This window comes from Palaemon carinicauda, chromosome 8 (assembly GCF_036898095.1).
Source record: "Palaemon carinicauda isolate YSFRI2023 chromosome 8, ASM3689809v2, whole genome shotgun sequence".
Classification (NCBI taxonomy): domain Eukaryota; kingdom Metazoa; phylum Arthropoda; class Malacostraca; order Decapoda; family Palaemonidae; genus Palaemon; species Palaemon carinicauda.
The window spans coordinates 159712403-159740295 of record NC_090732.1 but is presented as its reverse complement, the minus strand read 5'-3'; the positions used below and the strand labels follow the sequence as shown (position 1 = coordinate 159740295).

Sequence of the window (27893 nt, the reverse complement as noted above, 5' to 3'; positions counted from 1 at the left end):
GAGAAGAAGCCTTCGATGTAGAAGATGGAGCTACATCGAAGGAGGGTGCGAGTGCTAAGATGCATGCTCCTAGTATTCCGGTGGCAGCCTCGGAAATCTTGATTTCCAAGGTTATCCCTCAACCTGGAAAGGTCATTGCACCTCCAAATACTCTTTCAGGATTGGCAAGTGATAACCTGTCCTCGACATCATCTAGAGCTTCTCCAACTAACTCCTCCAGGGAGGAAAACTGAGGCTGCATTGAAAACCCTTCTTAGAGTTAACCTGGCGCAGTTGGCTCCTGTACCACTCATGGTTGTCCCGGTGACCATGTCTGATTTTCCATTGCCATATAATGCTCACTGAATTTTCTCAGGATTTTGTGTTTTTAGTCATACAGTACCCCCATATATTGGCCGGGCCCATGCAAAGGTTACTTTTTCATAGGTTGGTCATTTTAAAGTGAATGTTCAGATTGTAGCCTATAAAACTTCTTGATGTTTGAATGACAAATTTGCCTATATTGAAAATAGCAGTAGCAATTTTTCCCTGGAAATTTCATATTTTATAACAAAAGTTAGTTTGGTTGAATATACTTTAGTACGCATAATTAAGTGCTTTTATTTGGAGGTAATTTTCTTTAACACAGGGGATCATAATGACAGTCATCCTATTTCTAGATTATTTACTAAACAGCAGTGAGTAGCAGTATTTATACCTCAGAAATGGTGCTATAAGGAGCATTTCACGGAGCGACACAGGTTGAGCCCAGAAATAGATTTTTCCTTTGTCAAAACCCCTTTTCTAGATTATTTACAAAACAACAGTAAGCCCCTTAAATCCAGAAAATTATTTGTTATATGTAACAAATGCCCACATATGAGTAAGATATGACTAGTATATATTTTCATCTTATTCATCTTAGTATTGTCTGTGCAAATTTTACGCTTTATTCATATTTAGTTGTCTCTGACACTTTGTGCATCTCTCAACATTACTATAAAAAAATAATTAATAATTGTTATAGGAAGGGGGTGTCACAGTACTTGAATGGTTGGTGAGATTGTTTAATATGTGTTTTTTGTTGTCAATGGTACCAGTAGATTGGGTTTGTGCATGTATATGTTTCCTCCGATCGCCTTGGATGACCGTGGAGGTAGCAGCAGTAGGGGATTCAGCATTATGAAGCTTCATCTGTGGTGGATAACGGGGGAGCGTGGGCTGTGGCACCCTAGCACTACCAGCCGAACTCGGTTGAGTCCCTCTTCAGTCTGGGGGACCTTTCCTCTCTACGCTCTGAAGAGAGGAAAGGTCGCCTTTTTCTCATTTGCTTGATGTCAGATACCCCCCAAAAATTGGGGGAAGGGCCTTTGTATATAGAAATTTATGTGCAGCCAAAGAAATATCCTGAACATAACCTACAATAACATGTAGCAAACATTTACTTACGATACAATCGAGAAACAGATAATCCAGAGCATCCTATAAGGGGTTAGAGAGAATTGTTAATGGGAAGCTGACAAATACCTCTCCCTCAACTTCATGACGAGAAGGTATATAAATAGATATTCTAGTCAGAAAAGGGTTATGAAAAGGATGTTTTAGTGATAATTTTTTTTCAATAATATTTGATAAATTAAATTTAGATGTTCCCCAAGCCAAACTAGCAATAATCTGAATTTTTCAAAATGCCAAGGATGGTGTTTTTTGTATTCATATAGGAACAAACCACCAAGTTTTAAAGTAATTTGTTTTTTCCTTTTAATGGCCAATCCTGCATTACTTTATTCTTATTCCTATTAATGGATTCAGGTTTATATATAGTTATTAAAATTTAAAATTACTGTCCTAAAAATTACGATTTTCTCATTAATTTTTCTTACTTTTCAACTTCTTTCCCATGCAAGGGAAATTCTCCTGATAGGCTTCCAAGCATTCTGTGTTTCCAACTAGGGTTGCACCTTCACTTGTAATATTTCAATTTGTAATAGATATACAGTAAAAAGGACATGAAAAATAATTGTTTTACATATGGTTTAAAATATTTCCAGTACAAAAAACTACTACTTAAAAAATTGAAGGTATTTAAAATCATTATTGCATTGATAATCACAATACAGTATTACCAACAATGAACACACAAATGAGAACAATATGAGAATATAGCTTTTGTACCTCATTTACAAATTTTTTTTTTTTGTAAAATTTAACTTCCTCATTCACAAATGACTTGACTAGGTTACACACAATGTTACAATTTCAGAGCTGCTCTAACCCAAATTCATACATATAAAAAGTTATTAAAAGTTTCTTGAGCCATACGTTATTTGTGATATGAATGCAACTTCAGAGAAACATTTGGGATGATAATTGCACTTATAAATTAGATTATAAAAATATAAAATGAAAAAAACAGTGTTGCACCAATCATTTTCATTAAGAAACCCATGAAGGATATTTGGTGCTAAACATTATGTATCTTTGCATCTTATATAAAATAGCACTAAACACAGTAGTCTTAAATATTATTATGCTAGCATTACCATCCTGGAAATTATCTGGTTGACCATTACGTATAAACACTTAAAATATCTTAGAATTTCAAATGCCTATTGTTTAACACATTTGAAAAATGCTATGCATACCTGACTATTAAGAAAGCAATCACAAATAATATGCAAGCATCTTCAAGGCCAGAAATAGTTATTATTTGCATATAAAAGCATTACAATAAAGGCATTAAACTTCACAGGTAGCATTTATTGAACTTTCATGTGATCTAATTTTGATAACTTTATATCTTCTACTTTTTCTGCTTCCACTTGTGAAGGGGCAGCTTCAGACGGCACTTTGGACGGCTTAAGTTTACCACAGCTGGGTGGAGGGGGTAAAATCTTTCCCAAAAATAATATCACAAGAATTCCTATCACAGTCTGATAGAAAAATAATGCCCTGAAAATAAAAATTTTAAATCAAACAGCTGTGTATGCATTCAGATAGAAAAAACCTGCAAACATAAAAAGCTATGTAAACTTATCTTCATTAAATATTATAAAAGTCCTTTACTACTGTATGTGCTTTTCCAAATTATCATGAAATTGATATTCTCAATATTATAAAAGTAATATATAAATTCATTCAGTAAATAGAAAATTCCAGAATGAAACGTACTTGAGCACTTCTATGGTACTCCAAAACCTGAGCAGGATGAAAGGGAATGTCAAATATGCTAAATTCAGACGAGTTGCAACAGATGTAACAATGTCATAAGCAAACTTTGCTTTGGGACCACGGCTTAAAACGCGTGGCCTTACAGAACGACGAACCTGTAGAAGAAATGAAAAAGGATTATTCACGAGACACACATGCTCTTTCAGAATATACCCAAACAAAAACCATGCTATTGTACAATAACCTAACTTTTGAACTAAAATTATTTTCATGGAATTTTTTTATTCATTCTTTAAATATAAGCCTCGGTTAAAATGGGAAAAAAGGTTTCGGTGAAATGGAAAAATCTATTTTTAGGAGATGCTATAAGCCCCCTCAAGGACTTTCTTGTAAAACCTTAAAATTAATTCCCATACAACATTTTGGCTCTGCCATATTGGTCAATTTCCCCCAACATTTTGTCTTTGGTTCACATTTATACATTTTCTGTTTATAGTTGTGTTCTGTACATACAGAACTCATATTTGCTATAGATAGACATCAACTTTTATTTGTTTTCCTATCGGAATCCAGACTTAGAAGATTTCATCTTTGATTGTCGTCTTACCTCTATGGGTTATAATACAAAAGGACATAAGCAAGGTATCTTTTGAGTTTATTGGTGATGTCAATGTTCACCATAGGGAGTAGTTGAATTCTGTTTCTCCTACTGATTGCTATGGCTTAAGAGCTTTGGATTGACTGATTTTGAGTTTACTGGCATCTTGACATCAAAGGTAATTGACGCCGATATCGTTTTGTTTTGAATAAAGAATAAAAGGAAATTAAATTTAAAATAAAAAAACGTTATGTCCTTCTAAAAGTTAAATAGCTTTCAGAATGCAGTAAGGCCTCGTTCTTTGCGATAATTAGGTTACAGACACAGGCGCGAAAAGTTAATTTTCGCGAATAAATACTGCACTAGGGTGGGCTAACTCCTAACCAGAAAAGTCACAGCTCCTTGCCACGAGCGGGTGCCCGAGCTGATGATTAACACAGTAAATACTGCCTAGTATTGTTTTGAATTGGTTTCTACAACAGTTTATAAGCATAGTGTACAGTACATTTGCACACAAGTAGACTACGTACTGGACACAGTAAGGTTACAGTACAGAGTTGTGCTAAGGTAAAGTTTACCAAGTTATCTTCATCCCCTTACTGTTCTTTATACCAAAAGTTGTTCCTATCTAGTAATACTCACTGATACTATAGAGTACAGTATATTACTGTAATATATGTACAGTGTACAGTAATATTACTACAGTACAGCTTAACTGTACTTACAGCAAGTGTTTGGTGTTTTCGTTCAAGACTCGTAGCCTACGCCGCTACTCTAGAAGCATGATGCAACTTCTTATGTGTTGTCTCTTGCACAGTATGTTATCTATACTTTCTTAAACAGAAATACAGCTTATTTTATAAATTAAAAACTTAAATAGCTCGATAATAATTTTCTTTTAAATAAATAATCACATTCGATTCTCTCTCTCTCTCTCTCTCTCTCTCTCTCTCTCTCTCTCTCTCTCTCTCTCTCTCTCTCTCTCTCTCAGCTTATTTTATAAACTAAAAACTTATATATCTCGATAATAATTGTTTCCTTTAAATAAATAAACACATTCGACTCTCTCTCGTGTGCGCAAGCGTGTGTGCGTGTGCAGCCAAGGCAGTGTGATCAGGCGCATGCAAGACTGCAGGGAGATTACCTGTGAGCTCCAAAAAATTAGCTTCGAAGAGCTAAAGCACAATGGCGAAGTATTGCACTGGTGCTTCTTGGACTCCCAGGTAAGGACATCTTGTCGTGTTTGCGAGGGTGTCTCATGAAAAGCCCCGGAGGAACAGAATATTCAGAGAGGAGAGGAGGATCGAGATCGTCCTTGCGCTGAGCAAACTTGGTGAGCTTGCTGACCTCGAGGGGAGAGCGAGCTGGGGTAGCAAGCACCACCCCATAGATCCTCTGATGTGCTAGGATCTGTGGAGGATGAAGGTCCAGGGGGCATGAGACAGCACAGGAGGGACTCCCTCCTGTTGGCTATAGAGGGGGAGGTGCTGAAATCAACACTGCCAAGAGCAGAAACACACTCCTGCTGTGCACCCCTGGCCAACACCTCCATAAGCCAGTCTTGTGTCGCGGCTTTTTTCCAACTCACAAAGGGAGGAGGAAAGTGCAACTTGACCCAAAGGTTGACCGAGAGTTAAACAGCAATCACTCTTACTTAAAAAATCTTTGAGAGGAGACCAAATGAGCAGAGTCCGAGAGGATGGTACCAGGAGAAAGTCTGGATTTCTTGGACCTCAAGGAAGACCCCGAAGGCGAAGAATCCCTTTTAGACATCCTCCTTTTGCCATACCACTCCCACTGGGAGGATGGCCACTTCCAACACTCAGGTCAAGGATAAGCCTCAGAACAGGAGTATACTTTGTACAAAGAGTAAAAACAGTCAGGATTCGTGTCCTTCTTTGACATAAAAGTGCTGCAGACCCCACCTTGCCTGTGTAAACTCGCATGTCATACACCTGCAAGCCCACGCATACTGAATTACACCTAAAAAGAGAAAAGGTTTAAGTTTTAATTTTTCCAAAGCCAGTAAACATGAAAGGAGACATTTTCTTCAACCACAGCTGAGATCCATGTGGAGAAGGTATGAGCGAGTTGAGGAGAGCAGTGTTTACACCTCGGTGAAAATTTTTATACCTGTACACCAACTTGCACTGATTTCTTCTCCTATATAAAGAATGTAAGGTTTGTAATTTGTGTATGAACAACTTCATTGTATTTTAAATTCAAACCAAGGCTTCTCATTTAAAGAATGAATAGCCCATGAATTACAATAAGTGTCACTGAAATAATACAGCAACACCAAGTGTTTATAATAAAGTACAGTAATTACAGTAATACCTCAAGATGCGAAAGTAATTCGTTCCAAAGTGGCTTTCGTATCATGAGTTTTTCATATAATGAAATTTTTACATGTAAATCCCCTAATTCATTTCAAGCCCTACAAAAACACATTAAATTTTATAAAATAAAACTATAACCACAGTGAAATACAACCAAATACAATTAAATCATTCATTATACCTACCGTAACTGTTAATACCTGTAAATGAAGTGGTTATTAGAACATAATGCAATAATAAATGGAAAACAATGCAATTTGTACAGTACAATACTGTACATACTGTATATGAAATATACAGTCCCCTATGTACTGTACTTCATTAATGTTAACCTTATTATATAGCGGTAGGTTTTCTTTCATACATAACCAAAACGTTTTCTTCAACTCTCACACATATTTTTTTTAACTATAGCTAATTTATTGTCCATTTATACAATTAATATTCATTGGTGATATGTCAATAAATAACCTACTTGTTTTTTTACACATATTTTTAAGCTATTGTATTGTAATACAATCAAGATTCACAGATGTTAATTTGTTTGTATACTAGCTTTGTAGAATGAATTAAATTTAATTGTTCAGTAAATAGGTTAACCTATTTATTTACTGAAATGGAAGAAAAATATATCACAAATGTTTTGATGTGTGTTGTAGCACTGTGCGTATGTACATACTGTATATACACAAAATACACTACTGTTCATTGTTCTTTTTGTAAATTTAAAAATGTACTTGTTGATATAGAATTAACTGTAAATGAATGATCATGACATTAAAATGAAAAAATTTTACAATCTTATTTTTGGGCTCAAGCCATGTCGTCCTCATGGAAGCTTCCTAGAGACAGCTTTCTAAGGGATATTTGGCTACAGTGATATTACCAGAGAATTGACCATAGGTCTCCAGAATTCTAACTCCTGTTGTGACTATAATATCAGGGGACGTATATCTTGATACAACACATGGCAATCTTCACCCCGAAAAGAGTTTTCGCTCTGCGGGGGAAGAGTGGCGAAATTGAAGGGGAGCCGTTATCAAGGTTACCCTTCCTCCCCTACTATTACAGGGCCCAAAATGGTGGCTCATTCCCTGCTTATCTAGTGTTCTAGATCGCTATTTTCAAGGAATTATTATCCATTCTCCAGCATCTTCTTCCTCTGGAAAGTTGAGTATTTAAATTTTACTGTGTATAATTTTTAGCTCCCTTCTCACAGTGAAATTAGCATAATTTTAATGTGTTTATCAGAGCATAGCCAATCACCGGAGGCGCCATTTTGGACGCAGTCGTTCGTCTTGCATGCTTTATTTAGTCAGCAGAACGACATTCCCGGTATTTAGCTTTAATGAATTACTGTATAGCTATTTAGGCAAAACTATACTAGTGAAGATAAGATGATGCACATAATTTTCCTCTTCCTAAATGTGTCGATCGTATACGTTAGAGTCAAGGTGATATAGGTAGTCGAGATCTCACCCCGCGCTGGCTAACCTAGCCTACGTGCTTTAGTATACTATCATACATTATCCCCGTTTACCCTCGCGTATCGTTTTATAAATTCAACAGGAGATAGTATATCTCCTAGAATTAATTATATACTCGATACTCGTCTCCTTCGGAGATTTAAGGGTAAACCCTTCCTTCCCTGAGTGCCACCATTAGGCGACAACCCTATTTTGGTCTTGCCATAGAGTAGTATACTCCGGCTTGACTTGTCTTCCCCCTTGCCAGCGAGTATCTTGGCTTGGTTTTACGACAGTAACTCGGAGTATTCAGTCTTTATGCCGACAACTTGGCTGCCAGGTGAGTAGTCACTCCCCTGCTGGCTTACAGTTGTTGACATAGGAAGCTAGCTTCCTTTGCCCACATCCAAAGTGGTAGTACGATGCCGCCACCTTCTCCCCTGCGGTCTAGAAGACAAGTCTTGTTTCGGCAGACCCTGGGCTGAAGAATCGACATTCTTCAGCCGCCCAGGATGGCGGCGATATTGAAACGAAGTTTCAAATTGTGTTTGGAAGTGGCCGACAATCCTGCCGCCTTCTCCCGACACAACATACAAGACCCTTTCCCTGCCCCTTTCTGTTCTTTAGCGATAGCCTAGTCATCGTTTGTCTGTGGCCGGTGTCCTACAATTTCCCTGCTTGCCGGCTAGAATGTGGTGCTGGCCGGGCTCCTGCATAGGCGGCTTGATAGCTGCTCCGGCTTTTCCCTATGGACGCAAGGCTCCGGGAGAGGTTGTGCCAGCCATGACGGCTGCCAGTGAGAGACACTTTGTCTTTGAGTGTTCTTCAGTCCTCCTTGGACTGCCATCCACATCCCTGAAACCGGCAGTAGCCAGCAGATCTTGTGGCTGGATGGAAAGTAGAAAGATTCATTACCCCCTTCCATTTGAACCCTCATTCTGGAGGAAGGCAGTAGGAATAATGATATCTACACCGTTATTTATTGTACTAAACTAAATCAATAAGGTAGCCCTTTGCTCTATGCTTTCTCTCTCTATGTCGGCTAGTGCCGTCAGGTACTAACCTAGCCGGCAGCATGCCGGCTGGACCAGTGCCACCAGGTACTAGCCTAGCCGGAAATATGCCAGCTGAACTACAGTATATGCTTATACAGTAGCCAGTATTTCTGCAGTATAGTACATACTGCAGGCAGAAAACTATAGTACAGTGATACCTCTGGATACGAAAGTTTCTGAAAAATTCAGGATACGAAAAGCGATTCGAAGATTTTTATGCCCCAGTATACGAATAAAATTTCAGGATACGAAAAGCTTACGAGATCCCAACTCGTCGCCGAGAGTAATTTTAAAAAGCGCGCGCCGCCAGACTTTGAACTTGGGTAAACTCACTTACAGCCTCCCGCTCACCCATTGATTATCTCCCTACTTAGATGCTAGCTAACGCCATAAGATCCTGCTTTCCTATTGGTCGGCAACTATCCCACCTTGCTTACGCACGGGCGTTCATCTCTCTCTCTCTCTTTTCATTCCGACTGCGGTATCGTTAACAGACATTGTGTGCTTTCGCTTGTTTGACGTAGTGTTAAATACATTCGTAAGCCACGTGTTATCGTTATTAAACATTCGTTACTGTGCACTGTACTGTATTAGAGTTTACTATACATAGTACTGTATATACCGTACGTAGTGTATTACGTATTGAGCTTAATACTGTAGCCATGGGTCCCAAGAATGTTGCTGAAGGAAAGAAGACGACAATGCTCTCGATGGAGATGAAACTCGAAATCGTGAAAAAGTACGAGTCTGGCATGCGTTTAAGTGTGATCGCCAAGGAGTATGGCCGGAATCCATTTACGATCGGCACCATCCTGAAGCAGAAGGCGGCCATCAAAGCAGCGGCACCTTCTAAGGGCGTCACTATTTTCTCCAACAAGAGAACCCACGTGCATGACGAGATGGAGAGGCTGCTTCTTGTGTGGATCAAAGACAAAGAGATCTCAGGAGACACCATCACTGAGACTACAATTTGCCAGAAGGCCTCTGCCTTATCCCTAAAACAGCTGAGGGCGAAGCTCACCTACTTCATTCGCAGAGCGGATCCTGATAGTACACCCGCAGGTCATGATCCGAGAAAAATTGCTTCCTCACTGAACTTCTTTCAGTATATGGACTTTGAGCGTCTTCGCTCATACACTGGTTGGAAATCCTCCAGAGTGTTTTAAAAACATTATGCGAAGCAAGTGCACGCACTTAAACATTTTGTGGTGGCGGCAGGTAGTGTGGTGAAACCTGTCGTCTAGTGCTGCGATAAACAGTGAATTGATTGGGGCTTTTCAATTTGGGTGAAAAGGTGTCGACACCTTCCAGTGCAAAATCCTTTTATCGAGTGTCACCCCGGTGACACAAGGACTGTTCTTTTTTAGGTGCAGAATTATACCAATGACACTAGTGCCATGTGTACACTTGTACACAGTGATGATAGTTAAAACATTTACAATAAAATTATCTTAATATTTCAACTGATTATAAGTGGCCTCTAATCCTTTCTTCCCTTTCAGGTAGAAAATATTTGTCTGTATATGTTGAATATATAATTCCTTTACAATTCATATTACACCTTTTGTTCCATTTGATTATCGAATTAATAAAATGGTTAACGTGTAATTGCGTCTTACTTCGCCCCACATGTGGCTAAAATAAACTTAGCCAAAGTCCTTTTACTTATTTTCCTAAGTAAAATTCATACTTATGGTACTTATTCATACGAAAAAAAAAAGATCCGACTGATACTTATATTTGTTCCTACACGAATACAAACCTTGTGCTTCTATCTTCAAGTAAGACATTTCCCTGCAGGGGTCAGGAAGCCCTAACATAGTTCCATGATTAGTGGTAATAACGTATAACGGTATCGTCATATATTTCAGAGATATGGATGACCATATAGAAGCTGACCCAAGGTTGAGGCACTTATACAAATCCACAGATACAGTACTTTCAAGTAATTCTCTGGTAAACTTCCATCAGGACGACATGACTTGAGCCAAAAAAACGCATTTTGAAGCAAAGCGAAAAATCTATTTTTGGGTGAGATGGCCATCTCGTCCTGATGGACCCACCCTCCTTTTCTAAGGAAAAGGATTATGTAATAATCCCTCCCGAAACTACTATATCTGTAGCACCATGCTCAATGCTACAAGGAATGAGCCACCATTTTGGGCCCTGTAATAGTAGGGGGGAAGGGTAACCTTGACAATGGCTCCCCTTCAATTTCGCCACTCTTCCCCCTCGAAACCATAACGCTATTCGGGGTGAAGATCGCTACGTGTTGTATCAAGATATACGTCCCCTGATATTAAGCGATATCCTTAAGGAAAATCTTAAGGATACTCGCGCCAGGAGTTAGAATTCGGGAGACCTATGGTCAATTCTCTGGGAGTATCACTGTAGCCAAATATCCCTTAGAAACCTGTCTATAGGAAGCTTCCATCAGGAAGACATGGCCATCTCCCCCAAAAATAGATTTTTCGCTTTGCTTCAAAATCAGTTTTATTTACCGAAATGAAGGAAAAATATATCGTTAATGTTTTGATATTCGTAGTAGAATTGTGCATACGTACATAATGTACATACACACAATACAGTACTGTTCAATGTCTTTTTTTTAACTTAATGTACTTATTGATATAAAATGGGAGAGCAGGATCTTACGGCGATAACTAGCAGCAATGTAGGGAGATAACCAATTGGAGTGCAGGATCATGGTGGAGAGATTACAGTTTGTAGCACACAAACTTAAAAATTATTTTTGAGCGGCCAAGCGAATCTTGTTTCTTATCAAGGGGTTTTTTTCATGTGTCGAAAAAATCTTTGTATCTCTCTTCGTATATAGAAACTTTCGTATCAAGAGGAATTACTGCACTTAATATTTTCAACAAACTGTATTGTAAATTAAAACTTGGAAGAGATTGACCTTTATCCTAAGATCAGTACTTAGATTACAATTAATGCCATCTAAACAAAGTTATATGTAACATTTACTGCATTTGCTTTGGTTCTTGTTAATCAATTGAATATTAGAAAAACTCAAATTCGAAGGTTACATTTCCACTAATTCTAACAATCTCCCTTAGATAAAATTTTCTTTTATGCAACTTCAGAATATAGTCTTGCAACCTGGCATTAGAGAAAACAAATGACTAAAGTCTAGAGGTACCAGGCTGCCAAATATTTATACAACAAACTAAAAACCCTAATACCCTTGCTCATAATGGCTACAGAAACAATCGTTTTACAAAAATATGATGAAAAACTGCTTCGTTTCCATTTTCACTACAAATATAAAACTCAATTTTAATAAGCAGAAATACATGACTATAGTCATTAGTATTAGCAACTGTGGAAGGATATTCAAATACTTACTGTTCTGGCAACAACGGTAAAGAAGGCCCCACCAATGAATGTGAGATAGTAGCCTGGGTAGAAACCATGCCATAATGAAGAGAGCATGTATGTGAATAAGGTCTTTTGAACAGGCGCTCTTTCATACACCATGAAGCGAAGCCATTTCATTGTTCCAGAGTTCCAAGCTTCTAAACTTTCTCGCAGGTTTGATCCAAACTGAAAAATATTAATATAAAATAGAATCCATATCTTTATACTTCTTTTCTTGATATTAATCATTTGAAAGAAAGACAGAATCATAAAATAACAATTACAGCAAAACTGGGAGATCAGCTGGAAGAGCAGCAAATTACTTGCAATGACTTACTGCAATTTCCACACGCACCATAAACCCTCAGGACAAGAGATGGGCACTTAGTTTTAAGAATGACTTTCATTTAGAAAGGAAGCTCTTCTTCATCTATAACCCTATTCATCAACAACCCACTTTTTTATTTGTGCATCTCTACTAAAATCCAACACAGAACAACCATCACCTAGTCCTGAAGGTTAGTGCAAGAGTACCTGAATCCCTGATAAGCACTTGGTTGAAAATTCTCTCATGTTTGGCAATTTTTTTCTTTAATTTAAAAAATCTAAAACAGGCTTCTAGTTCTATTCATGCAAATTTAGGTCATATCAAACAACCCAGATAGACAGAAAACCTAAAGAATGGATGCCAGCAAAAACTTTCAAAGTAGAAGTTAATAAATGAATAATGTATTTCCTTTCTTCGATCAAATGAGATATGAGATAGAATATGGCAATATATTTTAAACCTCCATTATTAGTAAAAAAAAAAAAAAAAAAAACTTTTTATGATAAAAAATATTAACAAACCTTAGTTAAGTTCCTCATAATTAAAGAAAACTACTGTACTGTATATTGAAAATAATTTTAACCCGAGAACTATACTGAAAACTGTTTTCACCTGAGCAGTCATCTAGTTTCACATTATTCCTAAACATCATTCAATTCTTCTCCATAGAAGCTAAACATAAAAATGTGCAATAGGAAGTTTATATGAGGTATAACAGTTTTGCAAAGATCGACACTGCTACAAATAAAACTTTCTTTTTCACATAAGATGTTACTAGTTCTCACATTCCCTCAGATCATACAAAACTAATTTCATCTTCCTAATCAGGTGGTTGAATCAGTAGAACTTCAAAAGTTCAAAGTTGGAGCAAATGCTTTTTTGTTGACCAGGCGGACATGAGTCTTTTATAGTTTATTTATGACATATTTGTTTTTGATGTTGTTAATAGTTTATATATGACATGTCTGTTTTGACGTTGTTACTGTTTTTAGAATGATTTATTGTTAATTTGTTCTCTTCATTTATTTATTTCCTTATTTCCTTTCCTCACTGGGCTATTTTTCCCTGTTGGAGCCCCTGGGCTTATAGCATCTTGCTTTTCCAACTAGGGTTGTAGCTTGGATAGTAATAATAATAATAATAATAATTTGCTGCAAGACTTGATGCACTTTCAAAGATATCAATACTTCACAGAAGGGTAGTGCACTATAGTTATTAGGTAAAGAGGGATTTTAACCATACGGGTTTCATGCTCTAAGCTCACTTTATGAGGTGCATTGTACATATTACTAAAAGGTATTGGCCGGATACAATCAGACCCTAGTGACACCCACTTACTTGTCTTTTTATCTACCTCTTTTCACAAATCTTTTTTATCTTTAATTTCATAATGCAACTGCATTGTTTTCCAACTTTTATAGATTTTTGTACGCTCCTACTATCCCAATCTCTCTCACCTCCCTATTCTGATATGATGCTGTATGACTTAGTGATTCCAGAGCCAGATCTTAAGGCCAAAATATTATGAATTGTATTAAAGGGTCTTTGCAGTACAGTCAGACTTCGCTTTTTGTGGCTGTTAGGTAACAGACAGGCATGAAAAACGAGAATCTGCAAATACTTACTGCCCTGGATAGGATAACTCTTTAACGATACCAGGAAGTGCACAGTACATGCAAACACATGTACAATACGTACTGAGATGGTAAGGCTACGGTACAGTACAGCACAGCCCTAACATTACAGTAGTCATCAGGACACTCATAACAACAAAACACTGTCATTCCTATCTAATAATGTATAACACTTGTTGACACGGTAGTGTATATTACTGTATTATATTTACAGTACAGAAAATCCCCAACCAATGAACACAATAGAGACCGAGCGACTGTCAAGATAGTCAAGTTACAGACACAGGCGCGATAAGCGAATTTTCGCGAATAAATACTACACTAGGGTAGGCTAACTCCTAAACTAAAACGTTACTACCCCTTGCCACGAGCGGGTGCCCAAACTGATGATTAACACAGTAAATACTGCATAATATTATTTTAATTTGGTTTCTACAACAATTTATAATCATATGTGCAGTGTACAGTACATTTGCACACATGTACACTATGGACACAGTAAGGTTATAGTATAGTATTGTGCTAAGGTAAAGTCATCATCATCTCCTTACTGTTCTGTACAACAAAAGTTGTTCCTATCTAGTAATACTGCACTGCAACCTAATACTTAGATACTGTAGTGTATATTACTGTATTATATGTACAGTAATACTACTACAGTACAGCTTAACTGTACTCACTATAAGTGTTTGGTGTTTACGTTTAAGACTCGTAGCCTACGCCGCTACTCTAGAAGCATGATGCAACTTCTTATGTGTTGTCTCTTGCACAGTATGTTATCTACACTTTTGTGAACAGAAATAAAGCTTATTTTATAATCTAAAAACTTAAATATCTCAAAATTAATAGTTTCTTTTAAATAAATAAACAAAAAACGTGCATTCGATTACTTTTCAACAGCTATACTTTTGCAAAACAGAAATACAGCTTATTTTATAAACTAAAAACACCAGTTTAATCAAAATCCGGTTATTTCAAATATAGCTGTAATTTTTACCACAGTAAATAGATATACATTGTACAGAGAGAGCTAAGACCAGCTGGGTGTAGAGATAGGTAATGGTATGAAGTGCTCCCAGACTAAACGAGCGCAGGCTATTTGAAATCATTGCCCAGCTTGACTATCACAATTTTTACAAGAATTTTTATTTAATAGGTATTGCATTGTTTTTGGCCATCCCAATGCAGTTGCCAACTATTAGAAATTAAATTCTTAATTTTGGGTAAATAATCATCACAAAGAAATATTTTTGTTTTTGGCCATGAAAAACCGAAACCACGAAGCAAGAAACTGCAATTATCGAGGTCCGACTGTAGTCTGATTTTTTCATGTAATTTCAGGCGATTTGATTTCAAAATTTTACTTGACCTAGGCCATTGTCTGATTTGCTTTTTTCAATTTTTCACTAAACTCTAATTCTAAAGACCCTGTATAGGAGATCACAGTTCCTACATACTTAAATGATTCTACCTCATTAATCCTTTCTCCTTCCAATAATATTTCATCTTCCATTGCATTCTCATCACCTCTGTCTTTCTTCTATTAATCTTCAACCCAACCTCATGTGATATTTCATGCATTCTGGTAAGCAAGCATTGCATATCCTGTGATGTTCTGCTAACAAGGACAGCATCATAAGCATACTCTAGGTCTGCTGAATTCCTATCACCAATCCAGGCCAATCCCTCTCCATCATCTACGACTGTTCTACGCCTTACAAAATCCCCATCAATAAAGCTTTTCCAAATAATCACCTTTACCAGCCAAGGTCTAATAAAGGTTATTTCTTGTAATAGCCAGAGATTTCTTGTGGTTCCTAATAATTGGCCGGTTCTGGTAGATAAAATGTGCTCCTAAGTGTTAACATTTAAGGAGCTATATTTCTATTAGGCATAAGTATGGGAGCTATATTCTCCTCAGTATTTTTGTCTTCTACTGCAGCATATACCATTATTATTGGCCAGGAAACCCCAAAAGGGATCATGTTGAAATCAACCTTTGCAAAAATAAAAGCTCCAATTATGAACGTATTCTTTTAAAAAATAGTGTTTTTTTACGATGAGTGCTCTTAAACATGTTCTTATTCTTTAAAATTATATAAGTGAAATAACAAAACTCTGCTGGACTCACCTCAATACCTAGAACATTAACATTGGAAACAAGATCCCACTTAGCCGCACCATGATTGTCATAACCATTGAATCCCATTCCTGACATATTGCAGATGCTATCAGCAAGGATCCAACCCGTATAATACACATGGCGAGTAAGTGAAGTGACTGCTACAATGTACATTGTTTTGTACAAAAAGGAAGACTTGAAAAAGTAAGGCTCTGTAACAAAAAATAAATACACTTACTTTATACATGCCTAATAGAAGTGTTTGCTTTTCTAAGTTAATATCATCAAATATGTGCAAAAAATAATATAGAACAAGCAAAATAGGTCCAATTTACTAAGAGACTTTCAAAGAACAGAAAACCTATTTTATACAGATAAATTTATTCCAAATTTATATAAAAATACTTAAACCACAGTTCTCAATGGGAGGTCCAGTCATATAAGTTAAATTCTCAGTACATAATGAGATTTAATGAATAAGGATATATCTAAAATAGTATTCTAAATTCTTTTCTTTAATTCATTCTTTCAATGACAGATGTTTGGTGGAATTATTTTCCAAATTTGTTATTTGTTCTGACACCTAATACAAACCCTTGCGCTCTTTATATGACACCTTTCCTTAGGTGAGTGAAGTCCAAGGCCTAACCAATTAACTGATAAATTGAGATGGGGTGTGACTGCTTTGCACATGCTTAATGGATGTACCCTTTCCCCTCGTTAACTCTCACGTATGAGTGAGAGTTGCCGTTCTAGGCACTCAATCCTCCTTGCTGGGAGGATGGGGACGTAACAAATATACTGTATATCAAATTCAGGTTACACAAAGGATATGGTTTTACCTGCTGACAGAGCTCAGCTTGCAGAGTTCCACTGGTGCTGTGCCCCAAGAGAGGGGAAGATGAAGGAAGAAAAGGCCATTCACTACCATTCATCCCTGACTAATCCCGGGTAATGTCTGCCCTCGACTAACTGCTACTTGTCCTGCGAGGGACCAGACTTATCTCAAACCATATGTTGTGCAGCCACCACAGGACATTGGCATTCATGTTCCTGTGGGTTATATCTTGCAAATAGTGGGCTGTGAAGGTTGTCTGATGCTTCCAAACACCCACTTGAAGTACCTGCACCACAGTAGTTATTTTTGAATGGCTAGGGATGTAATTATGCCCCCTAAAATCCCGAGCTCTGGGTCTAGATCTTGTGGAAGAGTCTGGATTCAAGGCCGTATCTATGACCTGGCAAATCCAAGGAGATCATATTCTTTGCACCCTCCTATTGACCATGCCCATGCTCAAAAAATTTTTTTTACGTCCGGGCGAGCTTCTGCAGATAGTTCAAAATAACACCTCTGCGGTCTTATAGAACATAGTAACAAACGATCTGAGTCAAAGGATAAAGTATGAAGACTCTCTATTCGGAAGGACCCCAAACTTGGGTCCGTCTGCTACAACCGGAGTCTGAGTCTTGGTAACAGATTTGGAAATGAATTAGTGTTACTAGACCTACAACCCTGGCTTGGATATGTCATAGAAGAGACCATGTCCTTCTATGACACTCACAGCGGAGACCAAGGCAAGAAGGAAGAACTAGCAGTATGAAGCACTCCTTTCCAAGAGCGTGGTCCAAGAACTACACTCAAGAGGTGGTGATCTAACTTCTGAATGGGGGCCAGTAAACTCGACACACTGAATGAGAAACAGTTCCGTCGAGGAAAAGTTGACTCTGTTCAAATGAAAAGCAAGGCTCAAAGCAGTTTCATTCTGTCATAGTTAAGACTGTGCAGGGTCTTCCCTCCTGGGGGGAAAGGTATAGAGCGGCTGCCTCTTCCACGACCTCAACCTTAGCATATAGACCACTTTGCCTAATGGGAGGTGAACAACGACCTATGAGGGTATCCAGCTGTCCTTTTTGTCATTGCTTGCAAAAAGCCTCTTTGAGAGAGGAGATTTTGAATACCCTGCAAGTAAAGGCTGTAGGGACAAAACTGATCATGGTGAATCCCTGAATGAGGTTGCAGCTCGGGAAAGGAGAAAACAGTTCTCTCAATATCTCTCCAAGCAGGAACAGAGGCTTTAGGTGCTACTGTGCTTGCTGTCACTGCAGAGCTATCAGGATCATTGACCAATCTGTCAATGGCATTCTAGAATGAGTCCTCATTAGACAAGATGGGGGGAGGGGAGCGTGGGTGTTCCCCGGATGTCGAAGGGCCACTAAAAGATGCGCCTAGTTACTCCCATACTGGTTAACAATACCCTAGAAACTTCTGGACATGAGACGTTTTGAACTGACATCTCGTTCAAAACTCTCACCCAGATGTGCCTGGTTACTCCCATACTGGTTAACAATACCCTAGAAACTTCTAGATATGAGAAGTTTTGAACTGACATCTCATTCACAACTATCACCAGGGTCAAGACTTATATGGCTAACTAGATGAGAGAAAGTTCCCTGTAAGTCCACCTGGTAAGAATGACTGCTAGGAAGTATCCTTGCCCGCACTGAATAGGGTTACAGAGGGCAACCGAGTTGTCTCACGTCCAACTCCATCTTCTAACGGACAGACGGTGAGTAGTCGTGCAAATAGTATCTTTGTCTAGGTGTTTTACGCCGTGCCAAGAATACCCATGTTATTATTATTATTACTATTACTAGCTAAGCTACAACCCTAGTTGGAAAAGCAAGATCCTATAAGCCCAAGGGCTCCATTAGGGAAAAATAGCCCAGTGAGAAAAGGAAATATGGAAATAAATATATGATGGGAACAAATTAACAATAAATCATTCTAAAAACAGTAACAACGTCAAAATAGATATGTCATATGTAAACTATTAACAACGTCAAAAACAGATGTGGCATATATAAACTATAAAAAGACTTATGTCAGCCTGGTCAACATAAAAACATTTGCTCCAACTTTGAACTTTTGAAGTTCTACTGGTTCAACTACCTGATTAGGAAGATCATTCCACAACTTGGTAACAGCTGGAATAAAACTTCTAGAATACTGTGTAGTATTGAGCCTCATGATGGAGAAGGCCTGGCTATTAGAATTAACTGCCTGCCTAGTACTACTACGAACAGGATAGTATTGTCCAGGGAGATCTGAATGTAAAGGATGGTCAGAGTTATGAAAAATCTTATGCAACATGCATAATGAACTAATTGAACGACGGTACCAAGAAATTTAAGAAATTTAACAGACCGTAAGTTCTGTCCAACAAATTAAGATGAGAATCAGCAGCTGAACACCAGACAGGAGAACAATACTCAAAACAAGGTAGAATGAAAGAATTAAAAAACTTCTTCCAAATAGATTGATCACCGAAAATCCTAAAACTTTCTCAATAAGCCAATTTTTTGTGCAATTGAAGAAGACAGACCTAATGTGTTTCTCAAAAGTAAATTTGCTGTCGAGAATCACACCTAAAATTTTAAAAGTCATACAAATTTAAAGTAAATTATCAATACTGAGATCCAGATGTTGAGGAGCCCCCGTCCTTGACCTACTTACAATCTGGGTAATCTACCACCATCGTGCTTCCATAAAAAAAAAAAAAAAACACTAAGGTATGACAAGAAGGCAGTTATTGAAAGAGATTAAGAGCCAGCAACACTGCACTCAAATCCAGGAAAACTTGTGAGACATTGCTAACAGGTATTGGAAGATAGCTCAGAGGCCATGTGTTGGGACAGGTAAGTTACCCCCTGATGAAGTTGGTAATCTCTACCTCCTAATGCGGGCATCTCTTTGCTCTGATCTTCTCAGACTCTTAGGTCTGTAGGATCCCTGCTAATTATTATTATCAATTATTAATTATTATTATTAATTATTAATCATTATTATCATCATCATTATCATTATTATTATAATTATCATCATCACCACCATTGCTAAGCTACAACCCTAGCTGGAAAAGCAAGCTACAAGCCTAGGGGAACCAACAGGAAAAATAGCCCAGTGAGGAAAGGAAACAAGGAAAAATGATATTTTCATAATGAAATAAATTTTTTAATATACTTAACCGCTGGTTATATAAAGGCTAAAGTCCCTGGACCCTCCGGCAGGAAATTCAAAATCTTGCGCGGCTTAGCAAAGATATGCCAGGTGTACCCTAGCGCCCTCGCGGTACTACAGGTACAACTATACTTAACCAATTCAGATTTTCCTTAACCCATGGTCTCTAGAGGGGAGGAGGGTGGGTTTTTAACTTATATAACCAGCGGGTAAGTATATTCAAAAATTTATTTTATTATGAAAATATAATTTTTAGATATAAAACTTACCCACTGGTTATATAATGGCTGATTGACAGCCATTGGTGGCGGGTCAGAGACAGCTGCATATTTGGAAATTCACTTGAGAGTTCCATAAACAACTTAAGCGGTTCTCACCTGATAAGGAAGCTGACAGCAATGCTCTGCCTCATTTTGTCTGCTATCCTTAGGAGATCCAGCGGTCCACCCAGGGGGCTGATGATCTCTAGGAGCTGTCAAACTGTTCAATAACCTATAACATTACAGGACCTCATCTAATACCCTTGTTCCGGGCGCTCTCTAGGAGCAAAATGACCACCTGACTAGATCAAAGATTGCAGAAGATTGCCAACCAATCTTAATGTACAATCATAAAAAAACAAATATAACAGTTCCAAGAGAAGAACAGGGGTACTAGGAATTTAGGGAAATGTAGTGGTGGATGTTTCACCTATTACTGCACTCGTTGTTACGAGTGATCCCAAACCGAAGACGTCCTCATAAAGAGACTGGATACGGCATAAGTAATGCAAGGGGAATACAGGATTACCCCTTCACAAGGCTGTATATGCGATGCTTTGCAGAGAACAGTTTAGTTTAAAAGTTACAGAAACTCCTTCAGCTCTAACTTCATGAGTCTTTACTCTTTCGACATCTTATGATCTGTCACACAACAGTGTGAAAGAACCTTTGTAATTAAAGTCTATACGAGATGATAGAGTGTTTTAGACATAGATAGCGCAGGCTTCTTGACCATGCACCAAAGAGTCATGAATAGACTCTTAACTTCTTTGGTCTTGTCCCGATAAAACTTCGTTTTAACCGGGCAAAAAAGTCTTCTCAGCCCTTCACAAACCAAATTCGAGAGGATAGTGAACCCGAAAGATTTAGGCCATGGATGAGAAGGACGTTTGTTAAAGACTAAGAATCCAGGATGCAAGGCGCCTATGGCTTAACCATTGTGAAGTCCCTGTTCTTGCTAAAAGGGTGAACTTCACTGACTCTCAACTATGGTAGACTTACTCAGAGAGTCTCCAAAGTTAGGCCTTAAAAAAGAAACCAAGTGTAAAGGCTCGGATCTGTCACTACCGCAAAATTCCAGAAATGACCCCTAAATTTCAGGCTGGCACATCTTGCTGACGCTTCCAAGTCATCTCAAATGATCCGAGAAGATCTATAAGGTCTCTATTTGATAGATCCAATCTTCTGCGTCTGAAGACAGCTGCCCGCATACTCCTGTACCCTTTGATGGTCGAGGAGGAAAAAATGTGTTTTCTTCTAAGGTCTAGGAAGAAATAGGCCACTTGTGTTTAGAGTTACCAATTGAAGAGCCGGCTTTAGCTCTACACCACTCCATAAAACACCCTATTTGGGTTGCAAAACCTTGAGGCAAAGGTCCTTTGTACAAGCGATAGCCTCAGCTGTCTCCTTCGAACAACCTTCTAGATCTTAGGGGTTTTCCGAAATACTGGAGGCAGCTAGACCTAAACCTTGATGGTTTAAAATGAAGCGTTCGTGATCCTGACACGGGGAAAAGGACTAATGACATGCTTCCAGCATGGTCCCAGCATGAGTCCAGTATGGATCCAGCCTGCTGCATACGCTCAACATGTCGTGAAAGAGAGTCAGGATCTAGCAGGTTGGAATTCCTCTCCAAAAAGTTCAAGAAGGGAGCGAGAGAGAACTTTGTAATCCCTAGCAGCGTCGGCAGGCTTATCATCGTCATCAGAGACCTCCTCGAGGTCCTGATCCACAACTGCAACATCCTTCGAACGAGAAGAAGGCTCCTTAGAATCCGACAATGGCAAATCAAAGGAATCGTCCTGCAAAAGATGGGTTGCATCCTGGATCCCAGCGCTAGAATAGTCCTTGGAACGAGTGGCAGTATCGTCCCGAAGAGGCAGGCTGGTATTGTCCTGGCGCCGAGAACGAGAGGCAGTATCGTTCTGGTGCCGTGAGCGAGAGGCGGTATCATCCTGGCGTCGTGAACGAGAGGCGGTATCATCCTGGCGTCGTGAACGAGAGGCGGTATCGTCATGGCGTCGTGAACGAGAGGCGGTATCGTCCAGGTGTCGAGAACGAGGGGCGGTATCGTCCTGGCGTCGTGAACGAGAGGCGGTATCATCATGGCGTCGTGAACGAGAGGCGGTATCGTCCAGGTGTCGAGAACGAGGGGCGGTATCATCCTGGCGTCGTGAACGAGAGGCGGTATCGTCCTGGCGAAGTGAACGAGAGGCGGTATCGTCCTGGCGAAGTGAACGAGAGGCGGTATCGTCCTGGCGAAGTGAACGAGAGGAGGTATCGTGCTGGTATCGTGAACGGGAGGCGGTATCGTCCTGGCATCGAGAACGAGAGGCCATATCGTCCTGGAATCGAGAACGAGAAGCAGTATCGTTCGAGATAGTATCGTCCCAGTATCCCGAACGAGAAACCGTATTGTCCTGGTATCGAGAAGAAGTATCGCCTTGTGAAAGCGCACATTCCTCATCCTGGCGCAGAGAGGGAGAAGTTTTCTTAAGAGAAGAACTCCGTTCTCTCTTAGAAGTAGATTTCTTAATAGGTAACGAATCGTCTTTACATCTATCAGACTGGGTGTGAGGGCGGCTAAATGCTTGCACTAATGTAAAAAGTTGTTCCTGCATGACGGACATAAAGGATTTAGCAACATCAGCTGGGTCTTGCGGTCCCGAAGGGGAGGGTTGAAGAATAACACTCGTAGAAGGGGGAGGATCTTCGGCTGTAAAATCCTAACTTGCAGGCTTAGGCTTCGCCCTTTTCACAGGCACGGAGTCGAAATCATCCTCCGACGGACAAGGTTCATAACTGCTAGAACCGGGAGAGAAAGAACGAGATAGTTCGTCGCGGTTCCATCTCCTCTTAGTAGGTCTTGACGCTTCAAACTTCCATTTACGTCTGGACAAATTCGGATTAGAAATTAACACATACGACACGTCTTTTCCGTGACGGTCAAGAACAGCCTGGGAATCGGCAACAGGGCTGTTTGAGGCGACGGCTGACCGAGGGTACGTACCTCTCACCACCTTTCGGTTGTCGACGTACCTTCTCCCTTGGTCCTAGGAGCTTGGTAGAGGTCTAGGCCTAGGGTAATGACAGGTTCGGTCAGTCGCCACCTACACTGCACTAACACAAGCACTTTCACTATTCTTACCTTTAAAGGCCTCCAGTTGTTCTTTAATGGCCTTCAACTCGGCCGCCAAACAAGCGTACCGAGGGTCATCCGCAGATACGGATCCTGTAGGAGGTGCAGGAGTTACTAACTCAAGGGAAGGATCAACTTCCAAAGAGGAATCAATTATAGGTTCAAAAGATAAATCTACACTAAGTTCGTCTTCCTTACCACTAACAGACTTAGACTTAGACCTAGAAGCTCTCCTAACTCTATCGAGCTCTAGTTTACGCACATAGCGCTTCATAATCAACCAATCCTTTTCATCAAAAACTTTACATTCCCCGCACTTATTATTAAGGGCACATTCAAAACCCCTACAATTCAAACACACGGTGTGAGGGTCTACCGCCATTTTCGGTAGTCTCACCTTACATTCCTCATTCGCACAGACACGGTAATGACTTTTTTCACTCATAATGAAAACAGCAAAAAAAAAAGCAAAGAAAAAACAAAAACACGATTGCCAAATCCCCATATCAGAGTACTTCACAAAATAGCAGACTGGTACAGCGATACAGGGAAAGCGAAGAAAAACTCTTAATGACGGACCAATGTGTTGTCGATCTGGCCGGCAGAGATGAACTGAAGAACAGAAAATGGGAATGATTCCTAGTACCACCCTTTAACGGGTGTAACCACCCAACCACCACAAGGCGGTTGCCGCGTTCAGAAAAATTCTGCCGAAAGAGATTATTAGCTATGTATATATAACTGCCAGGTAAGTTCTATTCATAAAAATGCACTGTAATCCGAAGGTAAGATTTGACAAAATAAATATATTCAAGTTCTCTGACTACCATCAGGTTTTTTCCTAAAGCTGGAACATAAACGACAGCATTCCTAGTCTTTAAAATATAAATCTAGCTTGGCTTGACACCACTAGCCTAACAGTGAAGCCCTTTGTAAGTAGGTAACTGTTTTATTATGCACTAGTTGCAATTGTTCTATACAATTTTTATAAATAACATCAGACTAACTTACCTGTTAAATGAGATATAGGGAAATTTGGCAAGATAGCTACTGTCACAAAGGCACACACAAAAGAGAACCCAGCCTTTGAAAGAGAAACACTTGTAGGATCGGGTTCCTCTTCTGGCTTCAATATTTTCTTTGATACCTTCACATCTTCAAGATTTTCATTTCTGTTGCTATCTAAAGAATCCTGAAAAAAAAAATTATAAAGTTTTTAAAGTAAATTGTATCTAAATTCAACTTACCTCCTTGTACAATAAAGCATGTCATAGTTTAATATTTTATCATAAATAATTATCATGAATTAGTAGAACAAGTGCAAAGTTGAATTTTCCGGCCCTCTCGGAGCTAACCAAAGACTTTTAGTTCAATACAAGGGGGCTGGGAACCCCCTCTCCTGTATTATAATCCTGTATGTGAGATTGGAAGTATGTTTAGGAATAGAAGGATGGATATATTGGCTTTGTGTGAGACAAAGATAAAAGGGAAAGGTGAAGTGATGTTTGGTGAAATGTCTGGTAGAGTGTCTGGGATTGAAAGGGGAAGAGCAAGAGAAGGTGTGGCTTTATTACTGAGTGAATAGATGACAGGTAAAGTAGTGGAATGGAAGGAGATATCATCTAGGTTAATGTGGGTAAGGGTTAGGTTGGGTAGGGAATGTTAGGTTTTTGTCAGTGCGTATGGGCCAGGTTGTGAGAAAAGTGAAGATGAGCTGAATGAGTTCTGGAATGAATTAACTAGATGTGTAGAAGGACTGGGTAGAAGGAATTATGTAGTTGTCATGGGTGACTTGAATGCTAGAGTGGGCGCTGGAGAGGTAGAAGGTGTCAATGGGAAGTATGGCGTACCAGGTGAAAATGAGAGTGGTGAGAGACTGGTAGATATGTGTCTTGAGCAAGAGATGGTGATAAGTTCTAGCTTTTTCAAAAAGAAAGATAAAAACAAGTATACATGGGTAAGAGTGGCAAATGGAAGAGTGGTAGATATGGCATTAATGGATTATGTGTTGATAACTAAAAGAATGTTTGGAAGATTGAAAGACATGTACGTGTTTAAGGGTATGGGTAACGGTATGTCTGATCATTTTTTGGTGGAAGGAAAATTAGTTATAGCAAAAGAGTGGGGGAATAGAGTAAGTGGATGTAAAAGGGAGCTAGTGAGGATTGAAGAGCTAATAAAACCGGGGGTAAAAAGTAAATATCAAGAAAAGTTGAAAATGGCATATGACGAAGTGAAAGTAAGAGAAACTGGTAATTTAGAGGAGGAGTGGAAGTTAGTAAGAGAAAATTGTATTGAGATTGCAAGTGATGTGTGTGGCAAGAAGTTTCTTGGAGACAGCATGAGGAAGGGCAGTGAATGGTGGAATGAAGGAGTGAAGGTAAAAGTGGAAGAAAAAAAAGAGGGCTTTTGAAGAATGGCTGCAGAGTAATAGTGTAGAGAAGTATGAAAGATATAGAGAGAAAAATGTGGAAGTAAAGCGCAAGGTACGTGAGGCAAAGAGGGCAGCTTACCTGAGGTGGGGTCATGGATTGGGTCATTCATATGAAAAGAATAAGAAGTTTTGGAAAGAAGTGAAGAGAGTAAGGAAGGCTGGTTCAAGAATTGAAGAGACAGTGAAAGATGGAAATGGAAGGTTGTTAAAAGGAGAGGAGGCAAGGAAAAGGTGAGCGGAGTATTTTGAAAATTTACTAAATGTTGAGGATAATAGGGAGGCAGATATAATTGCTGTTACAGGTGTTGAGGTGCCGGTGATGGGAGATGAGAATGAGAGAGAGATTACAAGAGAGGAAGTGAGGAGAGCACTATATGAAACGAGAGTAGGAAAAGCATCTGGTATGGATGGTGTGAGAGCTGAGATGTTGAAGGAAGAGGGGGTGACTGTACTTGAATAGTTGGCAAGATTGTTTAATATGTGTTTTATGTGGTCAATGGTACCAGTAGATTGGGTTTGTGCGTGTATTGTACCCCTATACAAGGGTAAGGGAGATGTGCATGAGTGTTGTAATTCAAGAGGTATTAGTTTGTTGAGTGCAGTTGGAAAAGTGTACTACATTGGATCCTCCTCTCTGGTTACGGTTCATTTTCCCTTTGCCTACATACACACTGAATAGTCTGGCATATTCTTTACATATTCTCCTCTATCCTCATACACCTGACAACACAGATTACCAATCAATTCTTCATCACCCAAGGGGTTACTGCACTGTAATTGTTCAGTGCCACTTTCCTCTTGGTAAGGGTAGGAGAGACTCTTTAGCTATGGTAAGCAGCTCTTCTAGGAGAAGGACACTCCAAAATCAAACCACTGTTCTCTAGTCTTGGGTAGTGCCATAGCCTCTGTACCATGGCCTTTCACTGTCTTGGGTTAGAGTTCTCTTGCTTGAGGGTACACTCGAGCACACTCTCCTATCTTTTTTCTCTTCCTCTTGTTTTGTTAAAGTTTTTATAGTTTATATAGGAGATATTTATTGTTGTTACTCTTCTTAGAATATTTTATTTTCCTTTTTTCCTTTCCGCACTGAGCTACTTTCCCTGTTGGAGCCCCTGGGCTTATAGCATACTGCTTTTCCAACTAGGGTTGTAGCTTAGTAAGTAATAATAATAATAATAATGGTAGAGTACTGATTAATAGGATTGAGGATAAAACAGAGAATGCAATCTTAAAAGTACAGGGTGGTTTTAGAAGAGGTAGGGGTTGTATGAATAAGATTTTTACAGTTAGGCAGATATGCGAGAAATATTTAGCAAAAGGTAAGGAGGTGTATGTTGCGTTTATGGATCTGGAGAAAGCATATGATAGAGTTGATAGGGAAGCAATGTGGAATGTGATGAGGTTATACGGAGTCGGTGGAAGGTTGTTGCAAGCAGTGAAAAGTTTCTACAAAGGTAGTAAAGCATGTGTTAGGATAGGAAATGAAGTGAGCGATTGGTTTCCGGTGAGAGTGAGACTGAGACAGGGATGTGTGATGTCACCGTGGTTGTTCAACTTGTATGTTGATGGAGTGGTGAGAGAGGTGAATGCTCAAGTGCTTGGAAGAGGATTGAAACTGGTAGATGAGAATGACCATGAATGGCAGGTAAATCAGTTGTTGTTTGTGGATGATACTGTACTGGTTGCAGACGTGGAAGAGAAGCTTGGCCAATTAGTGACAGAATTGGGAAGGGTGTGAGGGAAGGAAGTTGAGAGTTAATGTGGGTAAGAGTAAGGTAATGAAATGTACGAGAAGGGAAGGTGGTGCGAGGTTGAATGTCATGTTGAATGGAGAGTTACTTGAGGAAGTGGATCAGTTTAAGTACTTGGGGTCTGTTGTTGCAGCAAATGGTGGAGTGGAAGCAGATGTACGTCAGAGAGTGAATGAAGGATGCAAAGTGTTGATGGCAGTTAAGGGAGTAGTACAAAATAG

The 27893-nt window shown here is 39.1% G+C and overlaps 1 protein-coding gene across 2 annotated transcripts in view; it reads right to left on the bottom strand.

Annotated features, from left to right (window-relative positions):
- Positions 1-1913: 1913 nt before the first annotated feature.
- Positions 1914-27893, bottom strand: part of LOC137646059 (lysophospholipid acyltransferase 6-like) — a 99575-nt gene continuing 73595 nt past the window's right edge. The window contains exons 7-11 of one of the 2 annotated variants that reach the window (XM_068379215.1): positions 24499-24679; positions 16080-16282; positions 11975-12172; positions 3151-3305; positions 1914-2931 (exon numbers count right to left, since the gene is read on the bottom strand). In XM_068379215.1, coding sequence (XP_068235316.1) covers positions 2739-2931; positions 3151-3305; positions 11975-12172; positions 16080-16282; positions 24499-24679 — 930 coding nt within the window. In that variant the 3' untranslated portion in view covers positions 1914-2738. The remainder of the gene's footprint in view (positions 2932-3150; positions 3306-11974; positions 12173-16079; positions 16283-24498; positions 24680-27893) is intronic. The other variant, XM_068379214.1, reaches the window with a different exon arrangement.